Below are 22,766 nucleotides of genomic sequence, written 5' to 3' on the forward strand. Positions count from 1 at the left end.
TACACAATTTATGTCCATCAAAATTGAACTTCTTATATTAATTCTTTGAAACCGTGTACAATTCCTCAACCTGCACACCTGGCTGCAAGTTTCTATGCACTCAGCTACAGACATTAGGTCTCCATGCACTCAGTTGCAACACCTTTTCTTCAAAACCCAAACATATATTACAGAGATATTTCCTTACGCCTATATCATTACTATTTTGTCCCTTCAACTTACATATTTTCTCCTATATATACTAATTACATCAATGAGTACACCAAAATACCATTGTCCTCCTAAAAACAATCAATTGTTGCCCAAAACATGTTACAAAAAGAGGGGACTTTGACCGACCCCAAAGCCCCTAAAACACTACGCAATATATAGCTCTGTGGTACCATTCACTCCACTCCCTAAAAATGCGGAGTTTTGACCAAAACTTGTGCCAAGTTGGGTTACGCCGAATAGAAGTGGTTTTACTTAATCTCAAATACATTAATTGATGTCAAGTGATGTCAAGTTTAGGGGGAACTTATTGAGCTTGTTGATGTTAATGTTATTATTGATGTCTTGATTGTTTGTCGAACACCAACCAAAAAGACATGTATGTCCCTTGGGAAACGCAAGCGCCAACTTGAAAAGGTTTATTGGCACCAACCCCCTTGAAATATTTTACTAGCACGAACAAAAAGGAGACACCATTCCGATTAGAAATGCATGCACCAACTTGAAAATATTTACCAAATTTTTATCCAATTTAACTTCTTTGATGTCTACTCTACTTTTTCATATCACTCTTAATTCTATTTCTACAACCTTTTTTTGTGTAGTCCTTATATATTTCTCCTCTATTTTTCATTCATGAATTCTTATTTCTTAGAGGCCACACTCTATTCTTGTTCTTTACAACTAAACCTTCAAATAGTATTCCTACATATCAAGTTTGTAGACTTCACAATATTGAACCACACCCAGATTGAACAAATTCATCTATTTTCTAGACACTTCATTTCTCATACTTATTTCATGCTTTACATGACATAACCACCACAAATAATTGCATATAAAAAATCTACTATAGTATCAATTAACCAAATCATATCACTTCCAAAAGTTTTTTCCTTATTTATATTATATTTGGACAACAAAAATCTTGGCAAGGGTGACATGCCATAGAGGATGATTTAAAAACTTAGAATATTAAATTGATGCCTTCTGCTATAAATCCATTCTGAATGAATCATATACAACTCAGATCAATAGCTCCTTGGCTCCTTGGGGGTCTAACTTTAGCTACAAAAAACCATATAGTGTGACCCTATTTAAACAGATGTTCCACTAAATCTAGTTCTAGGTCCACACACATGTAAAAAGCTACTAGACACTCATATATTTTATCTATTTGGATTACTTTTAACTCTAGATCCATATGCTTCAATGCCATCCATGTGACCACCTGGTAGGACCACAACCTTGAACTACAAGCTCTAGATATCCGATAATCTGGGTCATTTCTTATGGTGCACATTTATTTGAGGCCTAGGTGAGCTAAATGGTTCGGAGGCTCAATGCAATTTAATCAATTTTACATGGATTTAACAAGATCACAAAACATTGATGAATTTACTTTCATAGTTAAATCCATATCTGGGTATTGTTTTAAGCATTTCCCACCCCCATATAATTAAATGATTGGTTAACCTTCCTCCACTAATGTTTTGGTGCAATTTCCTTATTCTTTACCAATTTGGCCGAAATGAAAATACATAGGAAACCTTCACTAAACCATTCCTCGAAGAAAATTTTGAGACTTCAGAAGCTACCACGTCAAAAATATGAGAATCAATCAAAACTTGTGATGTGGTTCTCTTACCACATCATCCCTGTAATGTCACTTCCACATCATCTTTCAAGCCAGCACATTGTCATGTGTCATTCTCTACTAGTGCCACCTATCCAATTTTTCAACTAAAGGTTGCAATTAATCGAGCTATGCAGACCATGCAACATTGAAATCCTATCACACCTATTTTGGACATTTTGTTGAACACTCCAAGTAATTCCCTCAAAATATCATCCAACAATCCAAACAGTCTACCTCTATTTTGTTAAGTGCTTTCCTTGAAATCAAATTACCTAGAATCTATACATTTTCTTCAAGATGAGCAAACATTATAATTAGCCCATTATTAGTGAAGGAATTAATGGTTTTATTCTAGGTTGATAGAAAATTCAAGAACTAAGAGAGATCTCTTGATTGTGAATCAAAGTCTTGATCGAGCTCCATATATGCATGGTAGTAATGGCATCTATGGATGGCATCTATGTTAGAGATTGGGCTCATGGAATAGTGGCTTATGAAAATCGACACAATGAACTATGAGAAAAAATGTCTTGACGTTAATAGTAGTATTCAATAGATAGTTGTGGGATGCAACAAGGAATCAATACAAGGCAATGGATGCATAGTGATAGAGAATAAATATAGAGTGTTGGTAGGAAATAATCTTTCTAGTATTAAGAAATGGTAAACCATAAATGGTTCATCGTTCTAATGTGCCTATTTGTTGAGCACTAAGGTTAAAGAAAATTAGAATAACTTTTATCTTATTGTTATGTTGTTGAAATTATCCTAAAAATATGTTATTGTTGAACACTCATATTCAAAGCATAAAAACTTTGTATTATAACCATTTACTTGCTAACTAATAATATATCACATGTTAGAGTATGGAGTTTTTCTCCGCAAAAAATAAAAAATTTACGCATGAAATATTATTTTTTATGAATTATTATTTATTCATTTGCTATAATTATTTTGTTTGTACTTCTTCTCATATAAATTAGGATAAGTGTATTCTAGGCACTCGTTCTTTTGCATATAAATTAGGATAAGTGTATTCTAGGCACTCGTTCTTTTGCATTGATAGGGTATGCAACATTGAACTCTCCAATACCAAAATAGCTATTAATGATTATTAATATAATAATTATTAGTATTGTATTGAGTAGATATGAATAGAAGACTATCCATACATTTGCGGCAGCATTCAACATCATTATAAAATGTTAATTCGTATTTTTTCAATTATATTTTTTTAGCATCAACTACAACTTCAACCAATGTAAATTATAATTTGATTTTGTTTAATATTTTTGCTTTTAAAAATGTAAGCTAAACATTTTCTTTAATATAATTAAAAAAATTAATTCTAATCATAAGATAAGTCATAATATGATAAGTCCTAATCGAATTGCACACAAGCGAACCAAAAAATTCTGAATCAGGTTTACTTTATACATTGTACCGAACGCAGGTATAATCTTTAGTCAGACCAATGAACATTAAAATACGAAATGGAATTGGGAACGGGCTTTATGATTTAAATTTGTTCATCTCTTGATTTAATGTCTTGTCTTATACAACAATTATTAAATAGAAAGCGATCATGGACTGGGAACACGTCTTTCTGTTTAGATTTGACAGGTGCATTGTAACACGATTAGAAAAATGGTTGGTTTATAAAGGTATTCTTTTGGTTTAGTTTGGGTGGGTTTTAGAGTTAGGTGGAAGAATGAGTGGTATATTGATGAGATAATTGAGCTTAGAGGTTTATTGAGTTAAGAGGTTTATTTTGAGAGAAAATTTGTGCGTTTTTCTGTTTCATTTAAAATAAAAACTATGTTTTAAATAAGAAAATAATATTTACTATAATAAAAAAATGAATATGCTATAATAAAATAAAATGTGTTTGTAATATGTTTAAATCTTAAACTTTCTAACAATATTTCAACAAGAGATTTAATGTAAGCTATAATAATAATAAAAAAATATACTGTAATAAATTTTTTTTGTCTATAAGTGATTTAAATCATGAAATTTTCAAAAATATTTTAACAAGAGATTAAATAAACTATTTGAAAATCTACATTAACTAATTTATGTCGACATCAACTTCATATATCTATAGAAAAAAATTGTTATAATAAAATATTTTAAAGTTGTATATCAAAAATATATTTTTATGCTTAAAAAAATTATTTGATCCTCTATACATATTCTATTTAGAATTTTAAAATACAATTTAAATAATGAAATTTTACACTCTAAAAAATCTATAAATAAATAAATTTAAATAGATCTATACTTATGTATATACTATATAATAAGTGTAACTTTAATTTTAATTTCTTTAAATTAATAACGCCATAAAAATGAATCTTTACATAAATTAATTTACCTTCCCTAAATTTAATTTAGAAATGTGTTGATCAAAATATTTAAAAGAGCAACCAACAGTGGAAAAACTTTGAACTATTTTATTGATAAAGCTGAATATGGATTTGATATATAGTGTTGGTTCAAACCCAAAATAATCCCACATGAATTTGGTGCGCAATCGTCCACTTAAAACTGTTATCAAATTATCATGAGATGGTGCAGGTAGTGGGATATTCTTCTCTCACAACAGTATACTTGTATTCCTCATTATAAGGTCCATAGCCATCACCATGTACATAATACAGAACTGTGGGAGCTGGTGGAGCTGGCTCGGCAGCCTTTTTCTTCTCAGCATCCTTCTTCTCATCCTTGGCAGGGCCTTGATCGCTCTTTTTCTCTTCCTTCTTTTCTTCTTTGGCAGGACCCACACTTAGTAACTCTGCTCTGAACCCTATTTTCCTCAGTTTTGATGTGAGCCACACAGGATCTGCTTCTCCCACCACTGTTATCTTTCCCTCTTTCATGTCCACTGCGACTGAGTCCACTGAAACAGAGAATGGGCGGTATTAGCAAGCCTAAATCATATGTTTGGTCTAATCTTAATCAAGACTATCTATACCTGAAAACTATTTCAAGCAGGATTTCTTCAATTGAAATAGAATATATCAAAATATTGTGAGGAGCAGGGAATGGAGATTCATGCCTCCAACTCCTGCAACGGCCTTCATGGCTCTTCTCTTGCTTCTCTCATCCTCAATAGTCGATTTCAACACTATTTTCTGCACATCCAAATTATGGTTAGTCATCGATAATACACAGTATTTCAAATTGCTCACCCAACAACAAAACTGGAAGAGATTAAAGTATACTTATATTTATACCTTCATTTTGATAGCCGGTGGAGAATACCCGCCTCTGCGATTATCCTACTACTGAAATTTAAACTTCCGGACCTTCGATAATATTCTTCTGTATTCCAGAAAGCGTTTGATGAGAACTAATTTGCTTCCATGGGCGAAATAAATAAGCACAATATTAGGGGATGCGACTGTTTGGTTGTGCAAGTTCCTGGAAATTGCTGTGCAAGTTCGAAGTTCAGTTCCCGAAGAATCAGAGAAGGAGACGAGTGTTTTGTGAGTGGGTGTCTATTTTACGGGCATCCTTGCCCCGATCGGAGATTCCAGGAAGATTACCGGCCATCGACAAATGTAGAGATGGGACGCGTTGACTGACCCACGTGTTTCATTCAATCACGAAGGTTGCTTTGCTACACCAGGGTTTATCGAGTCCAGCTCAGTTTATATGTGTTGGATGCTTCTGGACGATTATATTGCCGAAGATGGATCTTTATTTCTAGACATAGCTATATATATATATATAATAACTGGATAGATTTATTTTAAATGTGGATTTAATATTAATTAATATTTAGCATATTTCAATTTATAATATATAATACATGGAGTTATACATTTTTCATATTTTTTTTTGTCAATGGGGTCTAAATTCCTAAGCCCTTTGGCACTATCACTCAAGTTCTATGTGATCAAGGTCTAAAACCTTACACTTATCAGCCCACCACTTGTTGCTCACATTTGTAATCCTTGTTGTGCTAATGTCCAATCGTTGATAGATCCCTAGGTGCTCATCTCCTAGCTCCTATGATTATGGGTTGTGACGACTCCCTTGTCATTTATCACTCACCACTCACCGTCTGAGATTCAATTCTAATTGACCCATCGTGATAGAAAAAACATTATCTACCAGGAACTTTGTCATCTGTGAGCCAATACCTAGTGATATAGCTCCAATTGCCATATCACATCCATGGTTGAACTCATTTAACACTGTGGATGATTATAAAACCACTCCCTGGTGTGAATACCAAGGCTCTGCCACTTCACCTACCAAACCACTTCCACCTCATTCACCATTTCTATTATGCGCCACTTGTCATGTCATGTCACTATCGTGTGTCCTTTCCTCAGGATGTCATGTGTCACTAGGAATAGGGCCACTTGGACACCTAGAAATTCCAAATCAATCTGCCACCTATCACAACCATTGAGTGGCACATCATCTATCTATCACTACCACCTGTCCCCATATGTGCTTCGTTGTCATGTTAGTGTCCACTTCAGTTCGGTGCTAGAAAATACGACATCGACTATTTTTCATTGTGTCTTTCCTATTACACCTCTAGGAGCCCCGAATGCCCAGATTGCATTAAAGCCTAGATAAATCTCGTCGACCCGATATTCGATTGTTCCAATTGTGTGACTGGTGAATGCACCCATGGAAGCTTGAATTTCTAGATGCCTTGGTGTATCCCAGATGACTCTGTACCCCTAGATAAATCCCACTGATCTGATATTTGGTTGTTTCGGCCACACAACAATTGTTTGCACCCTTGATGTTCCAAATTCTTGAATGAATTCAGATAACTTGGATTTCTGGCTGAATATGACATTTGTCTATTTCTGCCAAATGCCAATTGGTTGCACCTTGGATTACACAAATGCTTGGATTTCATGAAACCATTTCTTCCTGCTAACATTGTCTTTATTACAAAAGGATTTTCTTATTATTCCTTGGTATTTTGGCCAAGTGCCATATACAACTGGAAATCTCTTTGAGAGGGCTATCCAACCAAGCACTTTTCATGTGCTTTTGAAGTCATTATCTGCAGATAAAATGCCTTCAAAGACAAGATACTAGGTTATACATCAAGTAGTCAATAAACACAACACGGATAAATAATAACATCAACAATCTCCCCTTGAACTTGCCATCACTTGACATCAATGACTAGAGTTGACATCAACGACAACAACTTCCAACTTGCTCAACCAAAAATGCCTTGTTTTAGGCCTAAAAATAATAACATATTTGTAATTTGCGGGATTTTGCTTGACTCTTGACACTTCAAAGGAGGAGTTTGACCCAATTAATTGAATAAATAGTAATTAGTTAATTATGTATAGTTTTGAGAGGATTTTGATGGCGGGGTTGCAGGCGTTAGAGACAATCTCCCTAATCTGCTAGCAAGTTCTTCTATGTCTTGATCAACTTCCCTTTCTGCCCCTTCTTTAGTATCAGTCATTAACTGATAGTCTCATTATCCCTCCGAATTCCAAATTGGCAAAACAGTGGCTTTATCTGTTTCGGCAGTAATTCTTAAAGAATTATGCCAACACACTATCGGCGGTCTTATAAGAAGGGTTATACTCCCAACACTATCGGCGATCGCTTTGCAAATGGAGGACTTACACAATATAATCTATCGGGTAGTAATTCTAAAGAATTACTTTAACACACACACAGTCGCGCTTTTATATTTCCCCTCTTCCTTGTATCGGCGCTCGCTATCCTTTTGGTATATCGGCGGATTATATGGAGCAATACTCTATATGCCACGGACCCGATGTCCTTATTATACCGTCTCTATATTGAATTCGGGTCCGATATGTATCGCGATCGCTAAAGCAAAGCTTGCGGACCTGATATTTTATATGCAGTCTTTAATAATTTCGCCGAGTCCAGCTATCGGCGGTCTTACAATTGACAGCCCTTCCACCTCCGAAATGACGGACCTGACGACCCCTTTCTGAGCCGTTCTATAGGAATTTCGGGTTCGGCCTTTTCGGCGATTTCCGTCGGCGGTTTGTTAACACAATGGACCTTACGGACCCGCCGAAACCATTTAACTGTGATATATTATATTTCAGCTCTGGATTTCAGAGCTCGCCAACTTAACTGTGCCGAGGGTTCCTTTCGGACTCGAAAAGATTATAAACCAAACTCTATAACAAATCGGCTCTGGGATATCGGAGCTTTCGCAATGTTAAGGCCTCTCTCCCTTCCGACGCGATATTTGGTTCGGACCCGATGGGTTATGAACCAATATAAATAGTATTTGACGTCCGCTACAGTGCCACTTAATGTATGAATCTTTAAAGTAAACTGAAATATATGCGAAACTTATAAAATGTAATTAAGGGCCTACGGGCACATAAATGAAAAGGAAAACGACCAAATGCCAGTTTACACAGCAGGTGTATCAAGCGGAAATAGTAAAACAATTTCACACTGTCAATACACAAAGTGATAAATTATGCATACATATTACCAGAACCCATTGGATTAAGAACGTCGAGAGAAAAGTTTCAATAATAATGCTTGGCACTCGCTCCTCTCTTCTCTCCTCTCTCCTCCTTGAGAGCTTCGCTGCCTCTTTATTTATAACTAAGGATAGGCCTTCTCGGTCCTTATCCGATACAAAGAAAAGCATGCTTTACAGAATGATTTAAAGCTTGAAAAGCTTTGTTACAGCTGAGCATAAATAGCATGTTTTATTGCTAGATTTTATTCTATCTTTTAACTAAAAAAAACATAGAAATTGCAAGCTAAAGGACCTCACTCCCTTGCCTGTAGATTTTTTTGGATTTTTTGAATAATTTGGAAGATTTTTCCCCTCTGAGTCACATGCTCCTGCATCAGACTCCTGAGGACAAAATTCTTCATGGGCTCCTGTCCATGAGCTCATCTACAGATTTTCCCAATTTCTGTAGAATGTCTTCTGTAACCCAAGTAGCTTCATCGATCGGCTGTCCCTTCCATTTCACCAGATACTGGAAATACTCTCGTGCCCTTGTCTTCTTATACACTTTCTTATCCAGAATTCTTTCTGGTTGTAAATCCTTGGCTGTGGGTAACTGTTTTACCCAGTCAATCTCCGGAGTCTCTTGATCCTGTGCTGTATCATCTGCAGCTTCATTCTCATATTTGTACAAGTCTGCAACATTAAAAATTGGTGATATTCCCACACTAGGTGCTAGTTCAATTTCATAAGCATTTGCAAAGAATTTCCTCAGTATTCTACATGGTCCAATTTTCTTGGATTTTAACTTATTATACTCTCCCTTTGGAAATCTCTCCTTTCTGAGGTGTGCTAAAACCAAGTCTCCAACTTCAAAGTTCACTTCTCTTCTCCTTGTGTCTGCTCTAGTTTTATATTGAATATTGCTGTCTTGTAACTGTTGTTTCACCTGTTCATGTATCGTCTGCATTCTTGAAGCAAAGTCTTCACCTTCTGCACTTCTTATTTCTTCTTTTCCTAAGTTCCTTAATTCAGATATTCCCCTTGGGTGCATTCCATAAACAATATGGAATGGGCTCTGTCTTGTGCTCCTGTTGGGTGAATCATTATATGCATATTCAACTTGTGGTAACACTTGATCCCATTGCTTTGGATGTTCTGCAGTAAAGCTCCTTAAAAGATTGCCTAAACTTCTATTCACAACTTCAGTCTGTCCATCAGTTTGTGGATGATAGGCAGAACTGAAATTTAATTTAGTTCCCAGCTTCTTCCATAGTGTTCTCCAGAAATGTCCAACGAATTTTGAATCCCTGTCTGAAACGATACTTTTGGGCAATCCATGTAATCTTACAATTTCTTTAAAAAACAAGTTAGCAATGTGAGAAGCATCACTAGTTTTATAACATGGAATAAAGTGTGCCATTTTTGAAAATCTGTCCACTACCACAAAAATTGAATCATAGCCTCTTTGAGTCTTTGGCAATCCTAGCACAAAATCCATACTTACCATATTCCAAGGCCTATCTGGAATTGGTAATGGAATATACAACCCTGTGTTCTGGCTCCTTCCTTTTGCATACTGGCAGACTTTACAACTTCTTACATACTTCTCTACTTCAGATTTCATTTTCGGCCAGAAGTAAAATCTGTTGAGCTGTTCAAAGGTTTTCTCTCTACCAAAATTTCCTGCAAGTCCTCCACTATGCTTCTCTTTGATTAAATTCTCTCTCATTGAACAGTTGGGTATGCATAGCTGATTTTTTTTAAATAACAGTCCCTCTTGTATAAAATAATCCAGCCACTTGCTCCTGTCCGCCAAAATAGGATTCTTACAAGCCTCAAATGCCTCTTTAAAATCTGAATCGGTCTCATATAATTCCTTAAGAAAATCAAAACCCAACACTTGGATTTGACTTTCTTGCAGCAATACACTTCTCCTACTTAAGGCATCTACGACTTTGTTTGATTTTCCAGTTATATGCTTCAACACAAAATGAAAGCCTTGAAGATACTCTACCCATTTAGCATGTCTCTGGCTGAGTTTTGGCTGCTGCATTATAAACTGCAATGCGTGGTTATCTGAATAAAGGATAAATTCCTTCGACATTAAATAATGCCTCCACTTCTTTAGTGCCTGCACAACTGCATAAAACTCCTTATCATAAGAAGAATACTTCCTTTTTGCATCATTTAAATTTTCACTGAAGTAAGCTATTGGTCTATCTTCTTGGCTTAAAACACCTCCAATTGCTTCTGCGCTGGCATCACACTTAACTTGAAAAGTTTTGTTAAAATCAGGAAGAACCAAAACAGGCTTTTCAGTTATTTTCCTCTTTAACAGCTGAAAATTTCTCTCTGCTTCAGCAGTCCACTTAAATGGTTGTTTATCCTTCTTTATGGTCTCAATAATAGGTGCATTAATCTTACTAAAATTCTTAATGAATTTTTGTAAAAACTAGCAAGACCATGAAAACTCCTTACCTCAAAAATACTCTTGGGTGAAGGCCACTCCACAATTGCTTTGATCTTTTCTGGATCCATCTTTAATCCTTCAGCTGAGATAACAAATCCCAAGTACACCAGCTCCTCTTTCATGAATAAACATTTCTTCAGATTCAACAATAATTTTTCTTGTTGTAGCTTCTGTAAGACATAATGTAAATGCCTCAAGTGCTCCTCCTTGGACCTGCTATAGACTAATATATCGTCAAGATATAATATTACAAATTTACCAATGAATTCTTTAAGAACTTCATTCATAAGCCTCATGAATGTACTTGGTGCATTGGACAACACAAAAGGCATCACTCTCCACTCATATAATCCTTCATTGGTCTTAAAAGCGGTTTTCCATTCATCCCCTTCTCTTATCCTTATCTGATGATAGCCACTTTTAAGATCTAACTTTGAAAAATATTTTGCGCCAGACAAGCAATCCATTAAATCTTCAATTCTAGGTAACGGAAATCTATACCTGATTGTAATCTTATTGATGGCTCTTGAATCTGTACACATTCTCCAGCCTCCATCTTTCTTTGGGCTCAACATTGTTGGCACTGCACAAGGACTTAGGCTTTTTTTGATCAACCCCTTGTCAAGCAATTCTTGCACCTGTTTCTTAACTTCTTCATTTTCTGCAGGAGTCATTCTATATGCTTCTTTGTTAGGTAAGCTTGCTCCAGGAATCAAATCTATATGATGACTGATTTTTCGAATTGGCGGTAATTCATTAGGCAAATCATCAACAATAATATCACAATAATTCTCCAGCATTTCTTGAATTTCAATGGGTAATTCAGAAATTTTAGTAGAAGTCAATATTACCTTGGGCTTGCAAATTACAGCAAAGTTTACCTCATTTTCTTCAATCTGCTTCAAGTATTCCTTCCCTCCAAGCAACAGAGTTTTTGGACTAGTCTTCTGCCCCGGCGCCTCTTCTTCTTGCAAAGGCAACAATGTATGATTAACACCATCCTTTCCAAACTTGTAGGTGTTCCTCTTCCCATCATGCATGGCTCCTCTGTCATATTGCCAAGGTCTTCCAAGCAATATGTGACACACGTCCATTGGCATCACATCACAAACAATTTTATCTTTGTACTTGCCCACTTGAAATTCCACTTCACACTGTTCACTTACCAATAGTTGATGTCCCTTTTGTAACCATGACACCTTATAAGGTGTTGGATGCTTTATTGTCTTCAGCTTCAATTTCTCCACTACTTCTGTAGAGACCAAATTATCAGTGCTGCCACTATCAATGATCATCTGGCAACATTTCCCTTGGACTTTGCACACTGTCCTGAATAAAGTTTTCCTTTGTGGCGGTTCAGCAACCACCTCCTTTATTGGCTTAAGTAAGACTTTATTAACCACCAGAGATTCTCCTCTTTCTGGTGCATTTTCTTCTTCTGCTACCGCTGTTGCTGGTGCTTCTTCTTCAGCTGGAGCAACAATTGCATTCCTCTGCTTTATTTCTGCATTCTCTGGGCACTCAAAAGCTCTGTGTCCCAACTTGTTACATCTGTAACATCTTAATTCTCTGCCTCTTCCTCTGCCTCCTCTTCCTCTGGAAAAACTCCCTCTGCCTCTTGCATCACCTTCTCTGGGTGCATGCTGGGTTGAGCTACTGCTAGCTCCATCTCTAGGTGCTGTAGATCTTCCTCTACCACCTTGACTTCCTTTTCCTCTGAAAGTCCCTCTCTCTTTGGCAGACTGCTTCCTCATGAGTTTTTCCTCATCTTTCAGTGCTATCTGATAAGCTTCCTCTACTGTTTTAGGCGACAACAAACTTATCTCATCCTGAATGTCCATCTTGAGGCCATTCATATATCTAGCCACCTTCTCATCTGCGTCTTGGGCTTCTCTGGCTCTTATGCTTACTTTATAAAACTCTTCTATATATTCTTTTACTGTTAAAGCTCTCTGTCTAAGATTTTGCATTTGTCTAAACAATGTTTGCTGATAATTACTTGGCAAAAACTTACCTCTTAACTTTGCTACCATTCGGCTCCAGTTCTTGATTGGCTGCTTACCAAGTCTCTTCCTTTCCGCCTGCACACCATCCCATCAGAGTGCTGCATGGCCTTTTAACTTGGTGACAGCAAACTTTACTTTCTTCTCATCTTCTGTTTCTTCGTAATCAAAGAATTTCTCCATGCTGTTAATCCAGTCGATCAATTCTTCTGGGTTTAATCCTCCTTGGTATACCGGTACTAACTGGTTCCATGGCGTGGCTGTAGATTTTAACACTGACTGAAAGAACCTCATCTCAGGAGTAACCTGTACAGCTTCCTCCTCTTCAGCAGCTTCAATTTCGGGCTCACTGACATCTCCATCATCTATATTTCTATCTGAAGTTAATGCGTCCACTCTAGCTCGCAGTTCTTCTACTGTTTCCATTAGTTCAGCATTTGCAGCAAGTCGTCCTCTTCCACCACGTCCTCGTCCTCTTCCAACTCTGAAAGCCATCCTTCTTCCGCTCCTGAGATTCAATTCAATGTCAGTTAATGGCTCTGATACCACTAATGATGGCGGGGTTGCAGGCGTTAGAGACAATCTCCCTAATCTGCCAGCAAGTTCTTCTATGTCTTGATCAACTTCCCTTTCTGCCCCTTCTTTAGTATTAGTCATTAACTGATAGTCTCATTATCCCTCCGAATTCCAAATTGGCAAAACAGTGGCTTTATTTGTTTCGGCAGTAATTCTTAAAGAATTATGCCAACACACTATCGGCGGTCTTATAAGAAGGGTTATACTCCCAACACTATCGGCGATCGCTTTGCAAATGGAGGACTTACACAATATAATCTATTGGGCAGTAATTCTAAAGAATTACTTTAACACACACAGTCACGCTTTTATATTTCCCCTCTTCCTTATATCGGCGCTCGTTATCCCTTTGGTATATCGGCAGATTATACGGAGCAATACTCTATATGCCACGGACCCGATGTCCTTATTCTACCATCTCTATATTGAATTCGGGTCCGATATGTATCGCGATCGCTAAAGCAAAGCTTGCGGACCCGATATTTTATATGCAGTCTTTAATAATTTTGCCGGGTCCAGTTATCGGCGGTCTTATAATTGACAGCCCTTCCACCTCCGAAATGACGGACCCGACGACCCCTTTCTGAGCCGTTCTATAGGAATTTCGGGTCCGGCCTTTTCGGCGATTTCCGTCGGTGGTTTGTTAACACAATGGACCTTACGGACCCGCCGAAACCATTTAACTGTGATATATTATATTTCGGCTCCAGATTTCAGAGCTTGCCAACTTAACTGTGCCGAGGGTTCCTTTCGGAACCAAAAAGATTATAAACCAAACTCTATAACAAATCGGCTCCTGGATATCGGAGCTTTCGCAATGTTAAGGCCTCTCTCCCTTTTGACGCGATATTTGGTTCGGACCCGATGGGTTATGAACCAATATAAATAGTATTTGACGTCCGCTACAGTGCCGCTTAATGTATGAATCTTTAAAGTAAACTGAAATATATGCGAAACTTATAAAATGTAATTAAGGGCCTACGGGCACATAAATGAAAAGGAAAATGACCAAATGCCAGTTTACACAGCAGGTGTATCAAGCGGAAATAGTAAAACAATTTCACACTGTCAATACACAAAGTGATAAATTATGCATACATATTACCAGAACCCATTGGATTAAGAACGTCGAGAGAAAAGTTTCAATAATAATGCTTGGCACTCGCTCCTCTCTTCTCTCCTCTCTCCTCCTTGAGAGCTTCGCTGCCTCTTTATTTATAACTAAGGATAGGCCTTCTCGGTCCTTATCCGATACAAAGAAAAGCATGCTTTACAGAATGATTTAAAGCTTGAAAAGCTTTGTTATAGCTAAGCATAAATAGCATGTTTTATTGCTAGATTTTATTCTATCTTTTAACTAAAAAAAACATAGAAATTGCAGGCTAAAGGACCCCACTCCCTTGCCTGTAGATTTTTTTGGATTTTTTGAATAATTTGGAAGATTTTTCCCCTCTGAGTCACATGCTCCTGCATCAGATTTTATTTTCATAATTTGTTGTATATATACTCAAAGATTTGAAGACATTCATAACTTCAATTTTCATATTTTTCCTTTGAAGAATTTTGCCTAACGTTTTAGATCTCAAGAATTATACAGTAACTTTAGACTTGCTTTATTTACTAATATATGCAACCTCTTTGAGTTTATCTAGATAAGAGTGTTTTGATGCACAGTTTAGAGCTTGAATGGACCCCATTCTTCATGCTTTGCACCATTGTTTCATGTGTATATTTTCTATAGATAATTTGTTGTTATATTATCCTCATTTTTCTTCATTAATTTCTATAATTTATTTACTATTCGTATCACCTAATGGTTCCCTATTCATAAACTAATCATTGTATCCTTTTACATTATTTGTTTAATAGTTATTCACTAGTGTACTACTCAATCACTCATTGTTCTAGTTTTAGATTTTAGAAGCTTAGTTGTTGCAGCATTTAGTTTCATTTCCTAAATCTTTTTCTTAATTTGAACACTTATAGTTATACTTGATGATTGTATTATAGATTGAGTTGTCAAAATACTATTGCAATTTGTTGAGCCACCTGAGGGAGTCGTCCAAAAGCTTCACAATATGGTTTTCTACCCATGAGACTTTAATGTATACTTGATTGAAATCAAGTAGTTCTAAGTAAGTCATGTGCCCTATTTTTTATTTCAAAAGTGTGTGAATAAAAATTATTATTCAACTAACAACCTACATTAGTGAATGACGCCATGTTGTGCAAGTCTTCTCAAAAGGCATACTTAACTTCACAATTTGATATTCTACTAATGTAAGATCACGTCTAGGTTTATAACATTAGCTCCTTTATTGGATTTGGATTAATTAATTAGAATTCTATTTTACATTCGATATTTTAAGTAGATATAACATTTATTTTTGAAGGAGATTATTAGCCTACACATACAATGTATGACATCTCACAAGCTTATGAACTCCTAAATTGACAACTTAATGTCCTAATTTATGCAAGTAAATTAGAACCATATTTTTGGTGCCATTTCCAAGAAGATTTCAAGAGCATGATAGTAATTTTTGCATTAGGTTTTCTGATTGCATCTACTACAAACATTTAAGATAAGGGGGAGCGAAGGTGGTAAGATGAGTGGTAAGAACCTATGCGTTCACTTTTGTGAGCCTTCACAAGCCTTTGTTGTGTTTATGCTCTCTACATATATTAGTTAAATAATGTTGAGAAAGTTGGAAGTGGTTTTCATTGATGTCAAGTGACGCCATGTTTAGGGGGAGCTTGTTGATATTTTCGATGCTTATGCCATTATTGATGTCTTGGTTGTTTTCTAAGCAACCTATATTTGAAGTATTTTTTCCTGCAAGTATATTTTTCAGAAGCATATGGACACTTCTTTGTTGGATAACACTCTCCAAGAATTTTCCAACAGTATGTGGCACTTGACCTAACTCCCAAGGAATCATTCAGAAAACGAATTTTGAAGAGTTGTTGTTCAAGGAATATTCCAATTGGTATTGGTTCTAGCGTGGGTCCCCCATTGAACCAGTGCCAAATTTTAAAGGTAGAATCACGAAGGCAATGAGCAGTAAGTAGTAGGACAATAAGCCTAAGATCATAACCCTTGGTGGAAAGGGGAAAAGAGTTAATGCCCAGACACTTATTCGACCACCCAGTCCAATAAGTGTCCACAAAATTGAACAGCGACGAGCAGTGAGTAGTGGTCGGTAAGGCTGCCTATCACAGGCTAATTTGGTCACAGGGTTCTTGGTCTACACACCAAAGTGCTTATCAGACTAGTTCTTGGTCTACACACCAAAGTGCTTATCAGACTACTAACATAAATGAAGTGCATACAAAACATTTGAGAAATGAGAAACAGGAGACAAGTCACATGATGTAGGTTTCGACATGGAGCATAGGTGTTGTATAGATGGAAAATATGTTGCATGGTGACATGGCCATCTGACCCTTGGTTTCTTGGGAAATATTTGCACAAAGGATGTTTTGACCTAAGTTGAAGGTTGATATACGTGGTAATAAAACCACACAAATACAAGTTGGAAAACACATGAAATGGTGATGTGGTTTTTAGACCCTCTCATTATTTGGGAAATTTGCACAATGGTTTTTTTTTCTTAACATCAAGATTTGAAGGGTGATACAAGAGGTAATGACAATGTGGCAATAGAATTTGGCACAATAGGTAGGCAGTGACATGGCACACTTGGAAGGTGACACGTGGCATGCATTTTTGGTTTGCAAAGTGGGCCTTTCTTGAGTGACACATCGCAATGGCATGTCATTACACGTGGAAAAATGGTGACATGGTAGGTGAGGTGGCCGAGCCTTGGGATATGCATCTAGGAATGTGCTTTTTATATTCTCATAATGTTGGGAAATTTAGCTAATTAGTAGTGCAATAACGTCTAGATCTCAAGAAACATGTACATGGATTCATCTAGTCTACATGGCGCTACATCACTTGGGGGTTACATATGACAAATCCTAGTCCTGAAATACCCCATTAAAGCTCAAACAAGTAAAGGGGGGCTTGAAATAACTACGATGTCATTGTATTCGAGCTAGAAGACATGATCACCTAGTGTGTAGTGAAAAGGTGGGGCCAATTTGATTCTTCATATGACCAAAATTGGACCCCCCCTCTTGTTAAATTTCAGTTACCTAGGCAGAGGCCGAGGGGGGCTTGAAAGTAAGTTTCCAGTGTCAATATAAATAAAAGCAGTTGACGCACCCATAGAAGGTGTTGGTTGTTCCACGATTGGCAAATTTATCTAGTCCATGGATAAGCACCCTTGGGGTTTAAGCTCATAGTTTCAAATGTCAAATTTACCAGGGGAAACAATTATAACACCCTCCTCCCACATTTACCCAAGATAACTAGTCCATCAGGGTAAGCATGTGACAAAGAGTTACTATGATATGATTCAAATTCCCAAGTATAGTTAAGGAAGTGGAATCGATCAGCAAGACTAATATGACCTTCCACAGGAGTTGCAAAACCTTTAGGAGACAACCAACCCTTCCACGTGCCCAACCTCTGAGACAACTAGAACCCCATTAGATCATATAACAAGCCATCCATGTGACTGAGACCCTCCAGTTTATCCCACAGCAAGGCATGCATGCAACTGTGGCCATTTTCAGGTAGTTCTGTGCCAACAACCCTGGATTATATGCCACATTTTGAGGACCATAACTTAGGCCACTTCCCAGAACTTCATGAAACTTCCAGAAAATATAATTAAAACTAAGAAAAGGTTACTAATGCAAACACTTTAAAAATTACTTGATCTAACTCCTACTAGCCATGACAAACACTTTTCCAAACATATCGTAACACATGAATCCACAGTTCATAACAACAAATCTGAAAATAGGGATCTCATAATTATCTGGGAATCGTCAAGAAGAATTTATATATCCTCCCAATAGTTGAATTTTTATCTATTAGGTCATTCATTCATTATTATTTCATCTACTAACCAAAACATGATGAGATCTATACATCAAGATTATCATAAAACATGCTCACAACCAACAAATAGCATGGGCTCAAGTACAATCTATTAAGTGTAAGTCAATTTTTTGACCAGTGGTTTGATGTTACCTTTCATTCTAAAGGTTGTGAGATAAAGTCAATAAAAATAGGGAAACTAATAGAAGAAGGCATGGGAATCTCAAATAATGTGTACTTACTGAAGGAATAAAATGAGAATTGTTATTTGGGTAAGATTTATGAGAGTTGGTTGTGGAAAAAAAGTCTAGGTCACTTGAATTTTTACCATATTTTGAATCTCTAGAGAAAGGGAGTTATACGAGACTTGCTAAAAATTTCTATGCCAAGCAACATAATCTGTAAGTCATTCCAAATTGGCAATAAAATATGATTTCCTTTTAATGCCAATGAAAATTCATCAACCGGGCCACTACAACTTGTTTATACACACTTATGTGGGCCCAAAATAGCTGAGATTCCAAGTGGTGAGCTATACTTCATGTGGATTATTGATGATTTTATTGAACTTATGTGGGTTGAATTTCTAAAGGAGAAGTATGAAGCATTTGATAAGTTAAAGATCTTCAATTTCATGGCTAATAACTAAAATTATTTCAAACTAATGCATGTAAGGCTAGACAAGGGTGGAGAGTTCACTTCAAATGAGTTTAATAACTTTTTTGAAGAACATGGCATAAGAAGACATTTTAGTATTGTTAACACCCCACAATGAAAATGTAGCTAAAAGACAAAATAGATTAGTGCTACAATTAGCAAGAGCAATTATGGATGAAAGAAATATATCAAATATTTTTGGATAACATTCTTCATACAAGAGTCCATATTTTAAATAAAGTTCACTTTTATGCTAAGTAGTGACAAGACGCCATACAAATTGTGGTAATAAGTACTACATCAAGAATAATGATGACAATCTGGGTAATTTTGATGTAAGGTGTTGGGTGTGGGATCCACCAAGGGAACTTTGGGGCTTAGAGCCTAGATTTTGGTCCAAGTTTTGTAATTCCAATGTAAAGTCTCCACATTTTGTGGGCGCGAAGCGCAAAGTTGTGAAAGAGTCATAGAGTTGTCTGCCCTTATTTTTATAATGTAAATTCGGTTGTAGAGATCTACCCATGGTCTACGAACCATGGGATTGTATAAATAGAGCAAAGCTCTATGTAGTTAAAAATAAGAGAAGCATGAAGAAGAACATATGATGTATGCGAGATAGCTCTGAAGTGTAAAGTCTAGTTTTGGGTCATAGAGTAGGAAGAGGCTCTACAGCTCAGTGCGCAGAGGCCTAGTCATCCACAACTGAGTGCGCAGACCCCTGCAGATGAGTGCGCAAGGCGAGTCGAGTCTGTAATCATCTGGAAGTATTAATAAAGAGAAGTTTCTATCAATTCTACATCTTTATTTCCTGTTTTATGCATCTGTTATATTGGGTACGAATTTCACTTCTAATGCTTATATGATTCAAGAATATGTATAACTGTATTGGTTAAGTGAACACAAGTTAGAATATCTATTTACGCGAAGGCCGATTGTAACACTTTGCCAAGGTACTGAAGGGTGGAACATAGCGCGAAGTGACCTGCGCAAAGGCCGATATAGTTGGAATAAACCGACATCACATCCATCTTAAGGGTGCAAAAACTTGGATCTAGTATCCCTCCATACTGCTTTGGGTGAGACTTTAGTCTATGTTCCACGAGCTGATGCCGAAAGGGCCAGTAGTGTAGGGATCTATTTGGCTAAATAACTTTGAACCTGGGTTAGGCCCCCATAAGCCAACAAATGGTTCCGTTGTCGAGACTGGAATCTGCATAGAGATGTGTGATGTCATATCACTGGAATCCAATTAAGAAAGAAATTGAAGGTTGGTTGGACAGAAGAATTCACGAGTTCGTGACGGAGGAGAATAGAAACCCGTGATTGTCAAAAGAAGAGTGGCTAGAAAACTACCTGTATATGGAGATCCATGAAACCTTTTTCACATCCTTCCCTACTGAGCTATATGAGTGGATCACGAAGCTAGCAGATAAACAAGGAAGGTGGAAACTTGACGGTCCTATTGTGTGGACCCCAAAGCTAGTGCAAAGTTTGGAAGCATCGGAGGATAAGATCGCATGCGCCGTCGATCATTGGCTCGATCGTATTATAAGAGGATTCATTATTGAGTTCGTGGTTGACACCTTAGTTAGCTACAGTGAGGCAGAGCGACGCTTTCTCAAAGGACCACGAGGTAAGTACGCAAATTCTCTTAACACTCATATTAAAATTTTGTTGTGTGAAAAACTGGTTATGCAGTTACCTTGATGTTTGGGGCTACGCAAAGTGGAAAGGTTTATAGGAGTGAAGGAAACAAGGGTCCAGAAAATAGCCCCTTGATTTCACCTTTGCGAGGGGACAAGGAAGAGCTCGCGAAGGTCTCTCCGCAAAGTGCTATTTAGCCGGTAAGACAAAGAATTCTGCGAATACTACCTCCACCCACACCACCACCAGTTTCATTGCCATCACCTCCATCCTCACCCATACCAACTCCACCACCATCGCGATTTAGTATGGAAAACACAGTAAAGTTGCTTGTGTTCAAAGGTTTGGGAAATGAGGATTTGAACCAATTCTCGTTCATTGTAAGGGCTATATGGGAAGTGAAAGGTGTTATAGATGACCATATAAATAAAGCGACACTGGTTAGTGCCCTACAGGATCACGCACTAACCCGGTATATTAAGTATTGCAACGATAACATGAATGCGAGGGTCACGGATATCCAAATGGCGGTAAATAGAGAATTTAGCAGGTCTAAATATGAAGTGGAGTCGATTGTGGGATTTAAAGAGATCATGATGCTACTAGGTGAGACTCCTTGGGAACTAGATTAGAGGCTGAAATGTACGATTCACGAAGCCAATATGAATCTGACAGATGGATAGCATTGTGAGTGGTTTGTAGCTTTCCTACTACCACATTTAAGGAGTGCACTATTGCAGAAGAAGATAACAACTCAGGTAGAGGCCTTAGAGATCTCTATGAGGCTACATGAGACCTTGATGCAGGATCCTAACCTAGGAGTACAAAATATCCATGCGTAGCTGAAGAATTTGTGCCTTGAGATGCAGAGTCTAAAATAGGACAGAACGGTTCAACTAGAAGTGCACGAAGAAGTGTGGTGCGTAAAATGCAAGAGTCAGGGTCATGACAAAGACCACTACCTAGTTTTTACGAATTACCTTGCAGGAGGAGGACCAATGCCTTTAAGGCCGAAAGATCATGTAGGACCTAGTGCGGTGCTTGCTTTGTGGTGCGTTATCTGTCAAATAGCAGGAAAACATGCCACGGATAGCTCCCACTTGTTACAGAAGTATACACAAAATTCACAACAATTATTCTACAACTTTTGTAGGTTTGTGGGAAATGACAAGCGTACTTATAAAAGCTATGAGTTGATGATGGATAGAATGCCTGCCTACAGAGCTCAGGTTGAAACAGGGCCCCTTGACCAGAATGTTGGAATGGTGTAGACAGGATTTCAGGGGCACAGACGAGGCCGAGGTGGAGGAGGACCTGGTAGAGGTTGTAGACAATTGATTTGCTACAATTTTAGAGGGCTCGGACACTATTCCCATGATTGCACGAATCCAACGTGCCCATCGTGCAAATATTGCATGCTGTTTGAACATGAGATGGAAGATTGTCCTACGCTGATAGCTAGGATACGTGACAAAGGAGTGCTATTGCCTCCCTGACTCAAAACCTGAAGATGATGAGGTCTAAGCCACGCGAGGAAGATCCGAATGTAAACATTATGCTCTGAAGTGGAATCGCTACGGGAGAGGACAAAGGAAAACATCAAGAAGATAGTACATGGGTTCGCAAAGCCCCAACGAAAGAGGCCTTGGACTAGGCAGAATGATCTTCCCATGCATCTGGCCAAGTAGAAGTAGGCCTATGGACAAGAACCCCAACCTATGTAGAGGCACATGTACTTTGCGCTAAAACACTTGCTCAATAAGAATGTGTTGGGGGGTCGACCTTGCAGATGGCTCTTAATGTTGGGAAGACATTATGCATGAAGAACAACCGCACAGAGGATTCTACATGTAGAAGTGTTCAACAAAGTACTCAAAACCATGCTGACCAAGGTATGCAATCCGCTGAGAAGTGATTGGGACCTACGCATACCTGCAGTGTTATGGGCTTATCACTTGACATGTAAGAAACTGACAGGACAGACACATTTTAGACTTGTCTATGGAGTGGAAGTCGTAATGCCTATGGAATATATCATGCCTAATTTATGCATAGCGGTGCTCATAGGTATGACGGATTGCGAAGCCTTGGAGCAGAGGCTTGCACAGTTGGAAGAGATCGAAGAAGAACGATTTTTGGCTGGATTCCACCAG

General features: G+C 37.5%; 1 protein-coding gene across 1 annotated transcript; it reads right to left on the reverse strand.

The window, feature by feature from the left end:
* Window positions 1-4,373: 4,373 nt before the first annotated feature.
* On the reverse strand, window positions 4,374-5,269 carry LOC149177199 (heavy metal-associated isoprenylated plant protein 39-like). Its single transcript, XM_089423336.1, has 3 exons — window positions 5,089-5,269; window positions 4,911-4,986; window positions 4,374-4,751 (listed from the first exon to the last, which is right to left on the reverse strand). Exons 1-3 carry the CDS (start codon window positions 5,092-5,094, stop codon window positions 4,414-4,416), a joined length of 420 nt encoding a protein of 139 aa, XP_089279462.1. The 5' UTR covers window positions 5,095-5,269; the 3' UTR covers window positions 4,374-4,413.
* Between the last annotated feature and the right edge of the window lie 17,497 nt (window positions 5,270-22,766).

Source organism: Pinus tabuliformis, chromosome 4_1 (assembly GCF_031772625.1).
Source record: "Pinus tabuliformis cultivar Carrire ecotype Pingquan chromosome 4_1, CPIR1, whole genome shotgun sequence".
Lineage (NCBI taxonomy): Eukaryota > Viridiplantae > Streptophyta > Pinopsida > Pinales > Pinaceae > Pinus > Pinus tabuliformis.

What these genes read in the sequence shown, in the direction of transcription:
- LOC149177199 (XM_089423336.1), bottom strand. An exon ending in GGCCGTTGCAGGAGTTGGAG is followed by an intron (nt 4,752 to 4,910) that starts GCATGAATCTCC and finishes TCTCTGTTTCAG; the next exon opens with TGGACTCAGTCGCAGTGGAC.